This window comes from Taudactylus pleione, unplaced genomic scaffold, assembly GCF_031769625.1.
Source record: "Taudactylus pleione unplaced genomic scaffold, aTauple2 ptg000330l, whole genome shotgun sequence".
Classification (NCBI taxonomy): Eukaryota; Metazoa; Chordata; class Amphibia; order Anura; family Myobatrachidae; genus Taudactylus; species Taudactylus pleione.
In genome coordinates, this window is record NW_028284731.1 from 2481892 (window position 1) to 2503369 (window position 21478).

Below are 21478 nucleotides of genomic sequence, written 5' to 3' on the forward strand. Positions count from 1 at the left end.
TCTCCAAGACCGCAACCACAAGGATCTACGAGCAGACACTGCTGCCGCCGAAACCCTAGAGGTCAACAGGCTAGCATCCAAAGATGCTTCTCCAATGTAGGAGGCGGCATCTCTCATCTGTCCTAACAACGCCCTCTGGACGTCCGGAGATTCATCCGTAAACGTGTCCTCCAAGGCGTTGGCCCACCCCTCAATGGCCTTGGCCACCCAGGAGATGGCCATGGACGGCCGGGCTACAGCCCCTGAGAGAGAATAAATAGACTTTAGACAAGTCTCCACCTTCCTGTCCGTAGGATCCTTCAGCGAGGATATAGACGGCAATGGCAAAGTAGCACTCCTGATGAGGCGTGTTACATGGGAATCGACTGCAGGCGGAGTTTCCCATTTCTTACAATGCGCTTCCGGGAATGGATAATTGGACGCCAAACGTTTCTGTGGCAGGAAACGCTTACTGGGCGTCTGCCAGGCCACCGCCATGTGATCAGTCAACTGATCAGACAAGGGGAACGCTGTAGAAGTAACCTTAGCTTTTTTTAAAACTAGGATACCTTGACTTGGGAGCGGGTGTCTCATCCTCAATCAGAAGAATGGCCCGCACCGCCTTAACCAGAGCCCGCACATTGATGGAAGACTTAGTGTCTACCTCCTGGACTGAGGCATCTGAGGCTGAGTCATCCTGCACCTCACCATCATCCGAGGACCCCTCAGAATCCGAAAGATGCGCAGCCTGTGCCATGACTGAGCGTTTAGACGCCCTGGAGGGCACGTCACTACGCAACATCGACTGAAAAGCCGAAGATGCTGCCGCCAAATCTTGGACAGTGTGGGAAAGCGCATCCACCCAGGGTGGAGGGGCTGTCACAGGAGCCTGAAACGGCACCACAGCCGGCTGTGCCACAGGGGTGGACTAAATATACATTGGCAACCCCGCATAGGGACCAACAGGCTGAGACCCCGGGGGAGTCTGCAATAATTGTGGGACACCCGGGGAATGGGGGATGGCAGGCTGGGGCAACGCCCTAGTAGGGGCGGCAGTCGGGACCGACAGACGGTCCGCGATGGACACCAGCACCTGGGAAAACATCGCCCATGGTGGCTCCTGCGACATGGGAGGTTTAGACGTACCAGGGACCGCCTGGCACCGTCCGCACAGGCTGTCCTGTGACAAATCCTCCCTATCCACTCCTGCAGAACAGCGCCTGCAGGAGAACAATGCCGGAGCCCCGAAGTGCTCAATCTCCTCCTCAGACATGACTTAGGAAGAAAACGTGCGAACTCACCAGTGTGCTGAACAACAGCCCACAATATGGCACCGTGTAGCACACAACTGTATGTGACGGACCTCACAAATAGGTGATCTATATAGGTGAGGTCTGTAGAAACACCCTTCCCCCGCACACCTGTAGGGCTTGTAGGAGAAGGAAAGGGATAGGTATAGGCTGACAGTAAGTAGAAAAAAGACACAGACAGGCAGCACTAGCAAAAGTCACATACCATGCAGGGAGATATACTCACTGCACCTTTCCACTACAATCAACCTCCCAGATTCAGTGTCTGGGAGGGCTATAGTGCTGTGTACACTGTCCTTGATCGGGGAGAGGTACACAGGGGGACCGGTCCGCGTGCTCCCTGAGAGTATCCACGCTGCCAGTAAGAAAATGGCCGCTGGAGACCTCAGAGGAGGAGTGGCCCGAGTAGCTGCAGCTCAGCGACGCCAGACTCCGAGCTGAAAGGCGCGCTGAGCTGAGGGGAGGAGCCGCTAGACAGGGAAGGCTTCCTCCCCTGGCTAGCATATTTAACCCCCAAGGTTGCGGCATCCCGCTTGCCGCTTAATTTACCCTGGTGGTCTAGTGGTCTGACGGGGTATGCCTCCGATAGAGGGGGGGCCCGCCGCCACCGCTAGTGCCCCCGGTCTGTCCCCTAGACCGGGGGCATGGGACTGCATATAAAAGGCATTACCCGCGCACCGCCGCTAATCAGCGGTGCGTGGCTTACCTTAAGCTCCCCGGCGTCTTCCGGCAGCAGTCCCGGGGGAAGCCAGAGTCCGGCTAGTACAGACTCTGGCTTCCCCCGCCGCGATCCCCAGTTCAGTGCTGGCGTCGCGGCGCCAGCAGGGAGAAGGAGCGGCAGCGTGGGCGTCTGTACAGACAGCCCAGCGCTGCCGCTCTGGAGAAAAAAACTATAGTAAAAATAAATTTAACCTAGTTAAATAAAAAGCTTTAGGGGGCTGCTCCTGCAGCCCCCCCCGCAGGGTGACCCGACTCCGGCCGGGCACCATCTTAAACTGAGGTGCCTGTGGCTCGGGGGCGGGGTATAGGGGAGGTTGGACCAAAGTGCATCCTGGGAGCAGCTAAAAGCTTTAACTCCGTGGTGCCCGAGGATCCAGGATCCAGCTATACCCCAAGGTCACCCTGTGGACCCTGAAGTAGAAAGAGGAATTTTCTCATAATCCATCTGCAGGACTACTCTGATATATATGCCGGACACTAGGAGCAAGCAGTTAACTAAAGTAAGAATCCACCTCCCTATATCAATGCCGTCCTCCGTTTGCCAGTTTATTTTCTAATAAAGTCATAATGGAGAAAAAACACAAGCAGTCCAAACAACAAATAACAGATCCACATGTAAAAACTGAAGAGAAAGAATGTGGTGTCCCCAAGATGGATTATGGGAAATGGATTTTACGGAAAGAACAAAAATTCTGTTTTCTCCAACATCCACTCTAGGGGACACTGCTACTTTGGGATTTTACAAAGCAAGACAAACAGTGGTAGGAACTAGGGATGCGCGCCGGACCATTTTTGCCGGATTTGGATTAGGTTCTAATTCGTCGTCCGGCTTTGGATTTGGATTTGCCAAACTGCGGTGACTGGCTTTGGATTTGGATTTTTTTTACAAAAATTGACAAAAAAAAGCTAAAATCACATAAATTGGTCTTTTTTTTCTTTCTAGAGTATTATTAACCTCAATAACATTAATTTCCAGTCAATTTAGACCATATCACAGCTTATAATATTGTTTTCAACATTATTGGCCAAAGGTTGCAGTGAGCTTACTGGTTACTAAGCGACAAAGCAACGACACAGACACCACAGTATAAAGCACATCTATGACACATTGCCACACAGCAGTGGCAGAAATGAAAAGTAGTGCACCCACCCAGTGGGGTACGGCCAGCAGAATCACAGTACTTGTTTACATAGTGGGCTACGGCCCAAAGAGTCACAGTGCATAATCTTATTCACATTACACCGCACATAGGGCCTGATTCACATTACACCATAAAGTAGTGTCTCTTATTTATGTTACGACACACAGTAGTGCCCCTTTTACACAATGCCCACAGTAGTGACCCTTTTACACAATGCCCACAGTAGTGCCCATTTTACACAATGCCCACAGTAGCGGTGTCCCTTACACAATGCCCCCAGCAGTGGTGCCCCCTATGCAGTCCCCTTAGTAGTAGGGTCCCCTATGCAGTTCCCCCAGTAGAATGCCCCCCAGTAGTATGCCCCCCATTAGCAGGCCCCCCCAGTAGTATGCCCCCCATTAGCATGCCACCCACTAGCAGGCCCCCCCAGTAGTATGCCCCCATTAGCAGGCCCCCCCAGTAGTATGCCCCCATTAGCAGGCCCCCCCAGTAGTATGGCCTCCCCAGTAGTAGGCTGCCCCAGTAGCAGGCCCCCCCCAGTAGTAGCCCCCCCCAGTAGTAGGCTGCCCCAGTAGTAGCCCCCCTGTAGTATGGCCCCCCCAGTAGTAGTAAGCCCCTCCCCAGTAGTATGCCCCCCCCATTAGTAGTAAGCCCCCCCCTGTAGCAGGCCCCTCAGTAGTATGGCCCCCCCAGTAGCAGACCCCCCCTAGTAGCAGACCCCCCAGTAGTATAGCCCCCCCAGTAGTATGGACCCCCCAGTAGTATGGACCCCCCAGTATTATGGACCCCCCAGTATTATGGACCCCCAGTAGCAGACCCCCCCCAGTAGTATAGCCCCCCCAGTAGCAGACCCCCCCCAGTAGTATAGCCCCCTTTCAGTAGCAGGCCCCCCCCCAGTAGTATGGCCCGCCCGCATCCCCAGTAGCAGACCCCCCCAGTAGCAGACCCCCCGCAGTAGCGCCCCCGACCCTTGCACAAGTAAAAAAATAAAAACTTACCTGAATCCCCGCTCCCGCGCCGTCCGCTCTGCTGTCACACGCTGAGGAGGGAGCCGGAAGACGGAGCTCATGTGTGAGCTCCAGCCGGCTCCCTCCGTGCAGCAGCCAATGAGAGTCTGTGTGACTCTCATTGGCTGCTGTAACAAACACACAGCTGCCGCTGGCGGCTGTGTGTTTGTGTCTAGGAGCCCTGATGTCGGATTCTCTAGTGAGAATCCGACATCAGGCGGCCGCCATTCGGCCCCGAACGGGGATCCGAGTCAGACGGTGAACACCCGAACAGGGTTCGGGTGGACTCGGATCCCCAATGTTCGGAGCGGTTCGGATTCCACAGAATCCGAACCGCTTATCTCTAGTAGGAACACACTGTTAAAACTGTGCTCAACAGCTTACGCATAAACTGCCATCTATCGCAATAAAAGTGTGAATTATAAAATGTCAAGAGCATGTTCACAGATGACCAGGTTGCTGCCCTGCACATCTGAATGGTCGAGTCACCCCACCGGACACCACCAAAGGTTGAAAAGATAGATGAGCCGTGAAAAATTCTGTCAGAAGGAAAATCTATCACGGGAGAATTTGCAATAGAAGGCTACCAGCTCTAGCACTCGTCCATGCAGAGGCAATGGCCAACAGAACACAAACTACCAGGTAAAAAAGTGTAGCTCCACTGTTTTCAACAGTATAATAAACACCCACTGGAAGGGAATAAAAAAAACAATAGAAGGTCCAAAGGAGGCAGCAAAGGGACATAAGGGTGTTAGAACTAAGGACCCGATTCAGACGCGCTCGCAAGCGGGTCGATGGTGGCCCAGTGCGCATGACGGAGCCGGCTCTGTCGTGCGCATGCGCGAGACCCGGATAGCGACGGGCTAACCGGCACTCCGGGTCTCATACCAAAGGGGGCGTGCTGTCGATGTTGAGTGACAGCACGCCCCATTTGGTGGGCGGGCCGGGGGAGTGGCTGCCCAAACGGAGGCGTTCCCATGTGAACGCCTCTGTTTGGGGGCGGCCCCACTGACAGCACGAGTGATGTCAGTGGGAGAGATTTCGGCTGTGAGAGAGCCGAAATCTGTCTGGGGCTTGCGGCAACGAGGCCCTACCACAAGGGTCTCATCGCAAGCCTGATGGTCGCGATGGTCAAGACCATCGCGACCATCTTCCTGGCCGCTCGCTATAGCTGTGGGTGGTAACCCACAGCTATGCGAGCGGCCAGGAGGCCGCTCTAAAAAACAAGAAGGCCGGCCCTGATTCAGAGCCGGACGCCTGCTCGCTCTGAATCAGGGCCGGCCTTCTTGTTTTTTAGAGCAGTGAAAAAATTGAGGCTGAGATCGTTCCCTAGTAAATGATTTCAAGGTGGCTCCCACAGCTTGGTCTGAAGATTGGCATACGTAACATTTTGTGGCCAGTATTATGTGTTGAAAAATCATGTGAGCTAGTTCTCTCCTTTAGTTTTAGAGCAGAAGTGGGAACATGGCTTAACGTAGCATCCACCAAGTATACTGGAGAGTCCCAAATCCTAGCTCTGCATATAACGGTACAGGTGGTATACCATGGGGTCTAACTCTGGATTACCCCAGTGAGCAGAGCTCATGTTGAAAATCTCATAATAGAACGTCTGCTACTCAGTGTGAACAGTGTGCCAGCTAAATCGTCCCAATCTAACACCCTGTGAACCACTGAAAGTTTACTTCATGGGCATTAGGCACTGGATCCTACTCCCCTGAAGCTGTGCCATGCCGGGATGCCCCACAACCAATAGACCCTGATCAGGGAATATATGTGACTGCCCTCAGTTCCAATAGTAATGGGATAAGGAGTTTTGTTCTGCAATTGTAGACCCAAAATCACCAACCCACCACCCCAAATTGCCAGCATTTGCAGTCACACAATCCCAGACTGAGGTGTCTATTTACTAAGCCTTGGTTGAGATAAAGTGAACGGAGATAAAGTACCAGCCAATAAGCTCCTAACTGCCATTTTTCAAAAACAACCTGTGACATGGCAGTTAGGAGCCGATTGGTTGGTACTTCATCTCCATTCACTTTATTTCCATCCAAGGCTTAGTATATAGACCCCTAAGAATGGATAATCCTTGAGCAGGTTGGGTGAAAAGAATCCCCACAGAGACGCTTGCGCAGATATACAAAAAAAATCTGCTTCTCCCAACAAATTAATAGTTTTGGACTACCTCACTTGGAACTGAAGTGCAGTGTACTCGAGTGGAACAGAGCAAACGGAACCTCACCAAAAAGAGGCCACCTGCCTCCCTAGCAACAGCCTGCAGTAAAAGACAGGATACCCAGCAGAGATCTCAACTAAGGCTGCATTGCCGTAATATTGGATTCTGGGAAAAAAAACACCTTCCGTCTCCTGATGTCGAAGAAGAGAATTCAAAATATCATACTGTGAGATGGGACAAGACTGGATTTGGGAAAAATAAAGTCTATCCATAATCTTATAGCATTGAAACAACAATGCTCAGATGTTGACAGAATTTTGATTGACAATTTTTTTTCCCTATAGATAACAATTTTCACTATTATTCCGTATACATTAAAATAGGGAATAATAGTGACTCCCTCTGTCTTCAACAAGCGTCCATAGGGGTCATGCCTTAGGTGACCACACGTGGAGCGTGTATTCACAGCACCTGGCATTCCCAGGTGGGTTGCCATACAAGCACTTACTAGGACCAAGGCTGCATAGCCACCAAGATCAGCAAGATTGGGCATGTCAAGGGTGATGTGGCTGTACGTCATTGTCTAGAAATGGAGATTCTATACCAAAAATCATATGATGTGCCCTCAAAAGCTGTATAACACCCCCATTTTTCCAGTTTTGGTTGAAATTTAAAGTTTAGTATCTCAATGCACACTGAAATTAAAGCATAAAATAAACAAAAATAAATAAATCATAGAATCAGTTTTTCTTTAATTGTTTTACAGTTAGAATGAACGGAAAAAGGGGATGGGGGGAATAGAACATATGGCAGAGATACACAGTCAATGGATACACAATGTGTACGTCATAGACCACAAATGTAGAGTCTCTTGGGCACTTGTTTACTGTGAGATGCCTCCCTCACAGAATCATTTTAACAAAATTTAATTTAAATTTTTGACTCATCAAAGTAGCCACATTTTGCAGATATAAACAACACACTTGTGGCATTCTTTCTACAATGAAAATCAATATTGTACTGGAAGCTCTTCCCAACCCTGTTGCAGAAGTTCCCACAACTGTGCTGTAGGTTTCTTTGCTTTCATCCTTTAGTCCAGTTCATCCCAAACCAGCACAATGGAGACTGTGCTTCAGAGGTTTTTCCTTTACTTTTTCTTACTATATATTGAGCTCCCATATTTGCACAGTCCTAAATGTCTGTTTCTTGTTTCTACCTGTTTGCGGGTGACTATACCGTTTGGATTTGCAGTGACTCTTTTGTGACTCCAATAGTCAACATTTCCATGTACTAATATTTGTCACTATTTTCATACTGATTTTTGGTGATTATTTGTTTGTACCGCTACACTAGATACTGACTGAGCAGCTCTCAAGGGTCACTTTTTTTCTCGTTTTCTAATATAAATAAGCCACCATAGGCATCTGCATCATTAGTGTAGGGCTACCACTGTAGCAGCCCCCACTATTCCTTGCCATTGGCCATCAGAGTACTCTCCTGACAGACTCCTCAATAAGCGCAGTTCCTGCCTCTTACAGTGAGTCTGCAGTAGTGATCCAGGAACTTATCATCAGGGAGCCAATATTCTGAGTGGGACTGCGACTAAACAGACATCGCTAATCAGCACCATTGGACCCACTCAGTAGCACCCTGAATCCCGACTGGGCGCGGATTCTAACAGACACTACTATAAGCTTTCAGTTCACTTCCACCACAAATCAGACATAAAGGAAAGTAATGTAAGAAAAGGCATGTCATTGTACTCACATACAGCATATTGAAATGCTCTGGAATTTGCCAAGACATTAAAACCTGAAGAAACAAACAAATCATCAGCAAGTGGATCCAACAAAAGATCATCATGTGCAGCAAGAAAGGTGCTGTACCATTGGCAGTGTACTATCTATGCTCTTGTGACTTGCCTCATTAAGGTATACAGTACATTGAGCCATGTCAACCAAGCAAGATAGTCTGCATTGTGTTCTGCAATGTTGTCCATTTGATTAACGCAGCTAGTATGTTGTGTTACATTGTACACTAAATAGAACGGCTGCAGTGCAAAAGCTACAGCATATTGTCAGGTTGTGTCTTATCACAAAGTGCAGTTGGTGCCTAAAATACAGAGTAATCCTTGTGAGACTAATGGGCTTGAATAAGAGATAGACGCAGCTCACATCGCTGCTGTGATGTGAATATATGCTAATGCAGCAGGAGGCAGCTGAGGAGAAAAGCCGTCTCCTGACAGCATTACCGATCCAAGCATTGGATCATCTGCGAGACCACTGGCCATCTGGAGTAACCCTGAGGTTACTCAGATTGGCCCTCACAGCCCCGTGGCTGAGGCCACGCCCAGGGGGGGGCCCAAAACAGAGAGCGGCACTCTCTACCCCATTCCCAAACTTCCGCAGCCTGTCAATCAGACTGCAGCTCAGGGGGCACTGCGTGCGACGACACAGAACCTGTTCTGCACATATGCAGAATGGGTCCAGTGCATGCGCCCCACCATCCGAGATGTACACAAACCATGTAATTTGCATACGTCTCTGAATGAGGCCTATAGTAGAGCTGGAAGACGGAAGCAGCTATTTCCACATTACCTTTAAATATAAGCAGTGCTGTAGGAGGCAGGTCATCAAACCAATGCTCACGGACACGCTGTACCTGCCAAAGGGAATTGATTCACATAGTCCATAAGTGGAATGTATCATCACACATCACATCATATTGTGTATGCACACGTACAATTACTGTAAGTTATATCTTACCTTCCACTTCAAGTCCACCACTTCATAGAAATGGTAAAAGTCTTTTACTCTGCAAGACAAAAACTGTAATCAGCCATTAAGCAGTCAGTTTTATGCCGCATTTACAAATTGATTAAGATGCTTCATTGAAAATAGAATGACATAATAATGAAGTGTATGCTAATTCAGTAACTCCAATGCGTAATGTACCCTTTAATGTCTGCATATAAAGCTTCTCCCTGACCAAAACAACCTCCATCCTTGAAATAAAAGGTTACCGGAGATTGTCTGTCCTGCTCTGCTTCAAGGCCCTGAAGCATAGATATCGGTCACGAGTTGACATTCGGGGCTTGTAGAACTTCATCATCCCATCAAAGTGCCGAAAGGAAATTCCTGGTGGACCCTGCAAAAATATATATATATGACAGGTGATGGAGCCTTCAACTAGCCAAATACACCGCAAGTCAATCAGCCAGGATAACAGCTGAGTAAATGAATTTGGCAGCAGACGTAAAGGACAAATGTCACAGATCTGGGTATTTCATGGTGGGTGGAACATATGGATTGGATGGTGCACAATGTTTCCTATCATATAACTACATAAATGGATACAGTCATCAGCCGACATGATTTAATGTCCTGGACTATCACAATTCTGTCTGATCTGATCATTTTAGGGCCATACAGTTAGCGAGCAAATGTTTAGCATTCGCTTACAAAGCTGCTTTAGGCCACATATCTCTCCTAAGATCTATTCCTGACAGGTGAACAAATGAAAGGTGGAAGATTACACAGAGATTATGTTGTACTTTCAATCACTGCCTCTGTATCTCTCCATATACATCACAGATCTCTATGTGAGCTTCAATGTCTCCTCTATTCACCTGGCGAAAACAGCACAAAGAGATGGCTTTAAATAATGCCTTTGCCGACACTTACTGATATTATGTTATATTACCTATAGCTTATGTTTCCGTACCTGTGGACTGACCAGCAGTTGATAACTGTGCTGAGTAGCTGTGCGCTTGTGCAGAAGTAGAGACTTGAATTTCTTTTTCTCTATGTCATTGAATGTGTCAAACACAACTGCTAGAAGCTGAGAGAGAGGAATCAGAATCACATAATCAATAAAAGCTAGCATAGCAGTCCCTGCCTTACAGTGAGAGGAGCAAAAGGATTGGTCGCTCAGGTGTTTGGCTCACTTTGCCTATAGGCATAAGGTATTTAGGACCTGATTCAGAGCCGCTCGCATCCAGCGTATGCAAATTTCTCAAAGTGACGCTATGGGAAGCGCTCGCTCGCACGCCAACGCATAAGCACATCCACTTTGGTGGTGCGAGCGATCGCTCTGTGTATGCAGACACCCACTAGCGTATGTAGAGACGCCAACTAGCGCACGTCATCTCCAGGAAGTGTTTTAAAACATTGGTACATCGAGCACCATCGGATGCGATTGAAGCGCTTGTGGTCGCCTTACCCTACCGCAATCACTGCGAGTACTTCAGTGTAAAAACCAGGCATGCGACGTGTACTGTGACGCTGCCTGTTAATTATGCACGCCTTAAAAATGGCGTGGAAACACCCAGGCACGCCTGCGTTCGCACCTCCACTCCCCCGTTATTAGTGTCCTGCCCCTGTCACTGGGCTGTCTTCGCTGGGCGAGCGAGAGGGCTGTGATCGCATAGAGTAGTTCGCGCACGCGCAGAACGAAGCGTGCACATGCGCGTACGCATACCATCGGGCCGCTTGTGAGCGGCTCTGAATCAGGTCCTTAGTTAGCACCCTCCATTAAGCTACATATATTTTTACTGGGTCATATGGGAACTGTAATAATGCAGAGGCACAGCAAAAAGGGTTTCTTTGTCTGTTCTACTGTGCATCTATTTAATCACAGCTGGTGCGGTATCACCAGAGATACACTAGTATGTAAAGTGCCATTGATTGAGATTAAAATAATTTTTGCTCCATAAAAAACAGTACTACAGTAATGATCAGATTCAGTCTACAAATGCAAAAATATTACATGGAAGCGTTACTGTAATGGCATATTTACATGCACAAAGCTTTCAGAAGTGTTGGTAATTGTACCTTTGCCAAGTGAGGACTTGTGTGTTATCTATGCTCACTATAAAGCTGAAACTAATCCCTAATATCAAAGGTATAATTTCATCATAATGCTCTCTATTCATTAGCATAACTGTGCGGGTCTCATACACAGGGCCATTGCTATTCTACTAGTGGGTACGGGGTGATCTTATTAGCTGTTCATTTGCAGTAAATTTTCTCTCCTCCACTTTTTGTTGCTATAAATGGACTGAGACACTTGCCTTTTTACTTTTGGTAGCCTATAGTTATTTATTACCAGTTATTTATATAGCACACACATATTCAGCAGAGCTTTACACTAGAGGTTATTTTTTGTTTGAAGACAATTAACCTACCAGTATATTTTTGGATTGTGGAAGAAAACCAAAGCACCTGGAGGAAACTCCCATGCAAGCACAGAGAGAATATACAACCTCCACACATTTAGGGCCATAGTGGGAATCAAACCCACAACCTGAGTGCTGTGAGGCAGTAACGCTAACCATTACACAGTCTGTGCTGCAGGAAGTCTATAGCTGCCTTCTACACCTCCTGTGGGATGTATTGCATGTCCGGTAACAACCTGGTAAATTTCACTCTCGCTTTGTAATTGTTTACCACTGTTGAGAGTTCGACTGTCAGGAATATCTTAAAACATCTAGTTGCAGATTTATGGAATGAAGATGCTTGCATTTATCATTATCTGAATGAGGACAATAAATAGATATATAGTGTTGGTGACTACTATATATCGATAGATTTTTTAGGTCTTTTCGTCTGGCAGATATGTTCTGGTGAAAAATAATCTGACGTATAGCAAAATTTAAAAATATCACTCTCTGCAGAGGTCCATGGAAAGGGTACCACAATGTGTGTATCAGGAATACAAATAGGCATATTTATGTATAAAATAATGCATGGAGCCTCCTATTTCTTTAGTTTGTAACGTATAAAAATTGACTTAAACAAAAAAGTAGAAGGATACCAATAAGTCAACTAGACTTCACCGAAAAATATTTTCTCAGCAAATACCAACAAAAATGTTGGTACTTTTTTTGCCGAAACTTAGTCATCAAGTATTGTTATATTTTGTAATACGTATTGAATAATACAACTATAAAATATCACTCATCTTACACAACTAAACACACATTGGAGAGGGTGGATGACCAATCTTGCCTGGTTGTAATAAAGTAATATTGCCACATTTATGTGAAATGAAATAAAAACATAGGCTTTGCTTACAAGCTCACCAAATTCATGATTAAATATAGCTCAATAGACAAGTACACAATGAAAAAGACGCAGGACCACTTGTTTCGTGAATATGCCGGCATCATGACATCAGGGAAACTAGAATGCAGAAAGCACATTGTTACCAGGTGGAACAACCACTTTATCTAGGTTATAAATAGGAAAAATAGAAGAACTTACTTGGCAGTTGTCAGGAGCACAAACAGACTGACAAGACTATTCTCCAGAGTGTTGAAATACTGAGTATCAATGGGGACAAGGATTAGTTTAACAAACGTGCAAGAGCAGAACATTTACATATAAAACAGAAACGTTGGTTAGACGTATTAACTACAAGAAGACTGCTTACAAATATCACTCACCAGATCAGATGCATTGGGAGAAAATAAGTAGAATCCTAAAAACAAGGAAAAAAATATTTTTCAACAAAAGCATACACTATGGGTCTGGTTCTGAGGTGGGAGTATAGAAGAAAAAAAAAAAAAACTTTGCAGATGTAAAATGTGCAGAGAGAGTTAGATTTGGCAGGGGTGTGTCCAAACTGAAATCTAAATTGCAGTGTAAAAATAAACCTGCCAAGAATTTGTGGGCTACATGCAAAAGCAGCCTGTATTTACCCTGCATGCAAAATAAATAAATGTATTTGCATCCCTTGCAATGCAGCATGGTTTGTCCAGGTACACAGGGGCTGATTCAGAGATGGACGCAATGTCGATGTGGGATGCATTTTTTGCCAGTGCGCAAGCACCAAATTCTGACTGTGCACGCATGGCGATGAATTAGCGACAGCGGTCGCTGGGAGGTACCGGGGGTGGTTAGAAAAATGTTGGTGTGTCAGGACCATTTTCTAGGTGTGCTCTAGTGAGCCTCTGCAAATTAGTTTGCAGCTGGAGAGGCCCTGGCATGTTAGGAGAGCCGCTCTGTCTGAGACATCATAGGCTTGCTCGATGTGCGATCGATGTTTCCCCTCTTGTACGGCGGATGTGAGACGCCAGGAGGTGGGCGCCTCAGTGCACACGACACCAGCTAATTCATTAGCATATTTGCGAAAGTCAGCTGCGCACGACGTCACAGTCACGTCCGGGATTTGTATCCATCTTTGAATCAGTCCCATAGGTTTTTGCTCTTTTTTAGCTTTACTCCTACCTCAGAATCAAGCCATAAATGTCTCATCTACAAAGTTCTAACTAGAGTGGATTACGGGTTTTGGGAGCTGCTAGTCTACGAACAGTCACTACACTCATACATAGCTCTCTTGTCTGAACGCAAGAGCTCTCTATTCCAGACTGGACAGACACGAGCAATGTTCATTAACACATCTTTTGCTTACGTACCAAGGATGGCAAAAATGACCATGAAGAATAAGAGTAGAAGTAGAATGTCTATAAAAGGTGGCAGGGACTGGAAAATCTGGCGCAGGTTCCTGTGAAGCAATAGCATATATATTTTTTTAGGATTGTGTCCCAGATTCAGTCCATCCAATACTGCACTGACATAGATTAACACCCAATCTCCCCACACATGTACTATCTTAAACTCAACACAATCACCACATATAAAAAAAAAAAGTATGTAAAAGGGTTCACATGAGGTTGCAAAGATGTTAACAACATATGACTGTGGTGCATTAGACCATGGGGATATAGATCCTCTATTAGGACTTTCTCATTTTTAATAAAATCTAAGTATTTGTGCTCCTGCCTTCTACATATAAACTCCGTTCTTTTATTACCAAAGCCAAAACAAGACAGAACCAGAGGAAAACTAGAGCAAGCAATAAATAACTTCGCCCCACCAAAAAAAGAGAAAAATGGGTAATCTTTGGTAAACTTTCATCAAGAGAACTGCAGCACAATAAAGGGTGGGAGCTCAATGACTTCCAATTGATTCACTGAAAGTGTTTTAACAGAAGTATAAACACCCCCAGCTTGTTATTCAGTCAATAGAATAGGGTAACACTGAACCCTTCGGGTGAGTACACTCACATGATTTCTGGTCACAGTACCCTCTAACCAAAAGAAGAGTTTTTGGATGCAAAAACATTATTAAACATTTACAATTTGGTACAAGTTTGTACTGAAGACCACTTGACAGTATCTTAGCAGAAGCTCAATGCTGCTCTGCCCATGAAGTGCTCACTGACATGGCAGAATGAGATATAAGGAACAGGTTTCTCCATCCCAATGTAAATGTGTAGAATCACAGAAGTAATCCATCTAGCTATAGTCTGTTTGGAGGCATCAAAGAGGATCATAAGATCATCAGTCTCTGATTCTGACCCAATCGCAATGTCGTGACTTAAGTGAAAATTATAAACCACCTAAGGTCAAAACAGGAGTTTCATATAGAGAATGGCTCTATCCTCATGAAAATCAGATAGGAACATCTATTAGACAGGACATGGAAATGGTCAGAAGAAATAACCTTCCATGTGAGAAACCTGAGTGCTAGCTTCTTATGGAAGACAACAGAGTGTGCAGAAATCTGAACCTTTAGGGAACTCAGGGCCTGATTCAGAGCCGCTCGTAAGCGACCGCTTGTTCGCTCCGAGCGATGTTCGCACATCAGCGCATGGATCGTAAAGCGCATGCTCCAACCAGTCAGAGCGGTTGGAAATTGTGTGTTCGCAAAATAGCGAGTGCCTGCTAATTTGAGTGACAGGATGAGGTGTTTGTGGGTGGTAACAGGGGAAGCTGCTTGAAAACGGTGAGTGGAGATCCGAACGCAGGCGTGCCAAACGGTCAAAACGGGCGTTTAACGGTGTGCATAATTAACAAAGCAGCGTCATCGGCCACGTCACTTGGTTGTCTCTTAGCCTGAACTGTTCGCATGATTGCGGTAGGAAAATCTAACCACAAGCACTGTGAGCAGTTCAGACGCCTTTCAATGTACTCGATTAATCTAATAAATAGCGGAGATGACGTAGGATGCGAGCGGCCAGGGGGCGTCTTTACAAAATAGCGCGTTCAGACATAGAGGCGTCAACAGACCGCAAAGAGCGAGCGCTCAATATAAATAGTCAGCCCCTTTTTCTAAACGAGCAAGCGCAAATAGCGTCCGGCACTGAATCAGGCCCTCAGTTTCAATCCATTGCTGTAGTCATCCTATCGGAACAGTAGGGAGCGGGTCAACTAGAAAGAAGGTAGTGGAAACTTTATAATCTAAAATAACAATGATCTTACATACTCTATGGGTTTATAACAGCATGATCATCATCACCCTGTTGTACAAGCCCATCTTCTTAAGAATCATGGCTTCTACTGCCACACCGTTAAAGGCATTCATGCTAAGCCCTGATGGTTAAAACAGTCGCAGGGCTTGGAGGACGGTGCCAATAGAGGCCCATTAACATCCTGACAATGTCTGGGTACCAGGACCATCTTGGCCAGTCCGGTGCCAACAACAGCACCCGGAACCCTTCTCTTCTTATGTTTTGAGAAGCATTAATACTTGTGGGAACAGATAAATTAGATGAGAATTGTATGGGATCATTACAACCGTCTACAAGAACCACCTGTGGATTATTGGTTCTTGAGCGCAATCACTCTACCTTGTGATTCATTGGAAATGCCATCATATTGATATCTTGGGCTCAACCCCTCTAAACACAATGTGCTGTAATATATCCTAGTTGAGAGACCATTCCCCTGGGTGTAAGACATCCCTGCTGAGATTATTGGCCAGTAAAAGGGGGTTTGGGGTGTTGTACGAGTGCTGGTGCTGGGCATTGACAAGAGGTTACAAATCTCCATTCTGTTATCACTGACTGTGCCATCCTCAGTACATGTGAGCGAGGGCGAGGCCTCTCTCCTGTCCCTAGCAGCCACTGAGAGGTAACTGGAGAAGGGGGGCTCCCCTCTAATCTACTGTGCAACTAGACATCTGAGGAGATATAACTTACACTGCTACAAATACTTATTTAACTTATGGATGATTTAAAATTAGATGGTTCCTATATATATATATATATATATATATATATATATATAAAAAAGTTAGCTCACCTAAATATACACATTTGTTCTCTGCTGACTGGAGATGCTGTATACAATCATATTTCACAAATGTCTATATACTGTAGATCTGATTTGTTACAGATTACGTCTTTTAGAGACGTGTAACTTTACCCAACATAATTGGAGAATCAGGCTCCCAGTTTATCACCACTGGTACATATGAACATTGCTGATATTGACTGAACCTTTTTGTTCTTCCCAGCACATGATGAGGGGGATTGAGTACAATTGGTCGACATGCAGTAACTGATTAAACACCTCCAGACTTAGAGCCTGATTCAGAGATGGTCGCAATGCTGATGTTTTCACGAAAGACCAATGTATTCTCAGTGTGCATGTGTCGGAGTCGTGCTGCACATGTGCCGCGATGGTCTTGTGATGGCGGTCTCAGAGAGGATTTATGTGCAAAGGGATTGACAGTCAGGGAAAGTTTGCAGGCGGTAAAGTGGGGGAGAGGACGATACTCAAACGCAGGCATGTTGCTACCATTTAAGGGCATGTCACAGCCTGCTACTGTGATACCGTATGCAGTTGTTAAGGCTCCAGAGTCTTAGTTCCGTTGGCGTTCTGCGCGACCATAGGGTTACTAATAAGGTCAACCAATGTGCATCTGATGGTTGCGTCCTTGTACGCAAGCGGGCAATCTGCAATGCTGCAGGAGGGCATATCAATACAAATTCTAGCGGCTGCGACACTTGCATATTTTCGCACAGCTGCTGCATACGGGATCACAACGCATTTAGTGTCCATCTCTGAATCAGGACCTTAGACATGTTAATCTTGATCAGACATGACAGAAGGCCACTACAAATTATACAATAACAAAAGTGGACCTTGCATTCGCAGACACAGAACCCAAAAGTGGAAATGTTAAGATTAACACTAATCCACTCAGACAACCAGCCCCAGCTCTAGAAATCTTTCCTACAGCTGTGGATTCCGGAGAGGAGAGCAGAAGCTGCTGACAATGTGTCTGATTTTTGGTGGGTTTCAAATAAAGAAGTAAAGCTCCCATGGAGGAGATGCTATACTGAATCAATGTTGCACCTCATCCCATGACCCAGTACAGCAATGGCCATCATCTTGAAAGCGACGGCCCCCTCCTGGCCTACATACGGAGGCGCAGGCCATGGGACAGGGAAGTGACTTAAAGGATCACTTTCCTAGGTGCGTGTTCTGAAACTACTGTACCCATAAAAAGGTGCAGTAACAGCACAGGGGCCTTGTGCCTACATGCGCTAGTAGCAAAGTAGTGCCTCCTTAGCAGAGAAGCACACCACCACAGCTGTGAAGTCAAAAGAAAAATATGAGCTGTACATTGAAAATAAAAAAGATAAAAGTACAGACTGTCCTTGCAGCCAAGCTAGAAACATTATAGTCCTGAGTAATGGCGATTAAGATCGAGGAGCACAAACCGTTTAACTTGATGTAAAGTGCCAAACTACTCATGGAGGCTCTATATCCCCATGATCCATGGTTCCAAACTGAATTAATTAGAAACAAATATATACACATTACATATTATATGAATCAAGTAGTTGTAGCTTTACAAATTTACAGATGTGTTCTTCTACACTTAATACGCCGTGCTGCACTGCATTGTACGGATTCATTTGATGTGAAACACTGATATCTGTGTGCGTCCGAGTCTGTAAATGAAGCACGACGGAAAAAAAAGCTGCGGGTGCTGCATCGTAGCAATACGTATACAAATTCAGACTCAATTGTATACAAATATACAAGTGTTGCATATCAAATTAATCAGTGCAGTCTCCTAGTGTGTCCTTGGTGCATTGCATTGCAACTAAAACTCATTTTCGGTTGAAAAGGATGCAAAAAAAAGTCGCACCCACCTAGGGGCTGTTTGGCGTGACGGCAGCAACAGTGTATGAGGACATATCTGTATAAATCTTTTCTAACTGAAGGTATCCTAGATAGACTGTGTGGAACACAGTGATTAAAGGTTTTCCGCACCAAATTTCCTGTGGATAAAAAATCCTGGGTGGCTGTTGGCTGAGTATAGAATGACAATCACTTGGAGCAACTTAATCAATTACAAAAGTCAACGACATGTATTCAGCACAGTGCAATAGCAGGTAACCAGGGGGTGATAGGAGGCAGAGACTAGAAAGATAAAAGTCATTTTACAAAAAGATTTCACTGTCCATTAAGCCTTGGATAAAACTGATGCACGTGTAATATGAAAGCTCTTCATTTAGGTTATTTATAGGGATTTTATATACTGTATAGATCTGAGAATACTAGTACCTGCATAACTTTAAGGTTCCCAAATCCAATAAATTACATAATCTACATTGCAATGTCCACTAGTAACACAAATACAACACCCTGTCACACATATGCACATCACACAAAGGACTGTTCTTACCTTCGCACAGCCCCACAGTACCTGCAGTCAACTAAGAAAATGGGGCGCAGGGCTCTTGTTACCCGCACATGGGAGGTCTGTCTCACTAGCACCACAATGGCTTCAACAAATTGAACCAGAAACACACAACTCTGCAGAGAAGCACAGATAAAGCAAACGTGATTGTGTGTTTGCTGTATGCGTGGTCACGTGTCTGGGTACACGTGTAAATGCAGGGTACCTAATCTCACAAATAAATAAACAATGCTGGATATTCCAATACAAAATATATAAATCTATACTCAATTAGCTATAACAGAACACGGTATGTATGGTCTGCCACACTGGTAGGGTACTGACCTTCAGCATAGTCCTGCGATGCCTCAGAAACGTCCGAAACCCAAGCCATCTCATTTTCATGCCAAGCTCAAATACTACCAATGCCAGGGCCAGCAACTCCAACGTGGCATGGACCTGCAACGTTATACAAGTACAACAGAAAGAGTGAGTGAGTGATATCACTAGGGATGATTTTACAATGATGGGCTCACTATTTCTCTTCCACCAGCAGTACTGTAAACACTAGGCCAGATATTTGATTTTCTGCCCAATAATATTTAACACTTTAACATTAAAACATGAGGGTACAACAGCAAATGTCTCATTTAAAAAAAAATATATGGCATTCAAAATACTTATAGAAATGTATTAGTGAATTGCGCATTAAATATTTTGTTTTGCTTTTGCCAGCAATTACTCAAATGTCCCAATGTATTTACAGTTGAATAAATGTATTCCTATTTATTCCTGGAGCTGTTTGTTTAAGCGGTGAGCGAGTATTAGCCCTAAAATAAAGGTGGAGTAGCAAAGTATCTAAAATGTACAGAAGGGCAAAAACTCTGAGCAGCTTGCTGGAAATGAAGGTTCAAACCCTAGACCCAACTCCTTGTGACAAAACCGTTTATTTCTGTGTCTCAAGTAAAAAAAAAAAAATGGATAAAGTACATACAAAAAATATAACATGTACATATATGATATCATTCATAAATTGTAAACAGTCTAGCAGCTTCCTGAAATCATAAGAATTCCAGGATAACTCATCGGTGACCAACCAACGAGCTTTCCTGGAATTCTTCCTTTTTCCCGTATCTGCAAGACTGTTTACAATTTATGAATGATATCGTATATGTACTTGTTATATATTTTGCATGTACTTTTTATATATTTATATATATATATATATATATATATATACACACACATATATATATATATATTATATATACATACACACTATAATATATATATATATAAATATTTTTTTTTTTTATGCTGTGACATTGCTAATTAATTACATTTTAATTCTATTTATTGGCGCTTCTAGAACTTTTTATGGCATTTCAGTAGGAAGGCTCCACCGCCTCCTGCCCATTCCAATGCTGGTTCACTGGTGTGTCCTCTATAATGTTACTATTCCACTGCCAACTATGAGACTGTATTGACATATTGTTGACTTTAATGATATCCTTTAATGGAATTAGATTAATGTGTTAATAAGTTACTTTCCTAGCCTGTTTATCTATAGTTTACTTCTGCTGTCTCTTAGGCACTAGTCTCTTCTGTGTAAGCTTTACTATTTTCATTATTTTTTGTTTATTTTCCTCCACATTGGGATGGGGGTCCTCCTCCAGTTCGGGTGAGACAATATTTTTTCTCCCAAGTTTTATTGTCAAAGGACTTTAAATGTTTGTCTCATTCATGATCCACTTATTTTAGCGATAATATCAACCATTGGTACAACCCCATTTTGTTCTGGGAGATGTCAAAGGCAGTTATGCAGGGCCATATTATTAGTTATGTACCCAAGTTACAACAAGAAAGCGCAACCCGTTATAGTTCATTGCGTGATGCAGTTTCTCTTAGCTTGTCATTTTGGACCCACCACAGATGACCCTTTGGTTCCTGTATTGCCATTTCAGAGAGTGTACATGCTTTTAACCATTTATGTATGCAAGTACCTGTACACTGAATTATTAAATCTTTACATTTTTTAAAGGATCTCTGCACTACTGTTTTATTTGTGCTCCACACCTGCAGTGTTAATTCACAGGGGAAAGGAGACACATGTCATTTTATAGATATGCAAGGAGAAAGAATGAGCGTGTGTACCACATTTCCACATTCATTGGATTGGAGTTATCCATATAAATCTGCCTTCTTATTGGATTGATTCTTGCTGGACACCATTGGACTGCTGCATGGGAATTTTTCCCATTTTATTTTCAATTTCACATAAATTATGGCACATGGTGTTTAAAGGAATTTGTTATGCAGGAAGCGCTCTAACATTGCATATGATGGTCTGTTTTGTTTGATGTATTTTGGTGTACCTAGATGAACACCTATTTATGCAATTGTTAGCTGTACACCTGTATTGACACTCTGAGTGGCTATCGGATGAGGTAGTCCTGCCCAAACTCACCCAAGCCTAAATGGGACATTTTGTCAGGGGATGTTACCGAACAGGAATTAACTGAGGTCCTTTTGCACTTAAAGACTCATAAGGCCTTGGGCCCAGATGGATACACAGGTTTATACTTTAAATTACTCCGCCATGAGCACGCCCCTACCCTTTTGTAATTGTATAGGACTATTCATACAGAAAATCCTGACTACCCTT

The 21478-nt window shown here is 44.6% G+C and overlaps 1 protein-coding gene across 2 annotated transcripts in view; it reads right to left on the bottom strand.

The window, feature by feature from the left end:
• The window catches only part of TPCN1 (two pore segment channel 1), an 83430-nt gene that overhangs the window by 37063 nt on the left and 24889 nt on the right, over nt 1-21478 (bottom strand). For both annotated transcript variants that reach the window (XM_088443489.1, XM_088443488.1), the window contains exons 5-15: nt 19159-19272; nt 18820-18950; nt 13749-13837; nt 12777-12811; nt 12595-12653; nt 12414-12513; nt 10055-10171; nt 9354-9478; nt 9097-9145; nt 8929-8992; nt 8099-8143 (exon numbers count right to left, since the gene is read on the bottom strand). In XM_088443489.1, coding sequence (XP_088299615.1) covers nt 8099-8143; nt 8929-8992; nt 9097-9145; nt 9354-9478; nt 10055-10171; nt 12414-12513; nt 12595-12653; nt 12777-12811; nt 13749-13837; nt 18820-18950; nt 19159-19272 — 928 coding nt within the window. The remainder of the gene's footprint in view (nt 1-8098; nt 8144-8928; nt 8993-9096; nt 9146-9353; nt 9479-10054; nt 10172-12413; nt 12514-12594; nt 12654-12776; nt 12812-13748; nt 13838-18819; nt 18951-19158; nt 19273-21478) is intronic.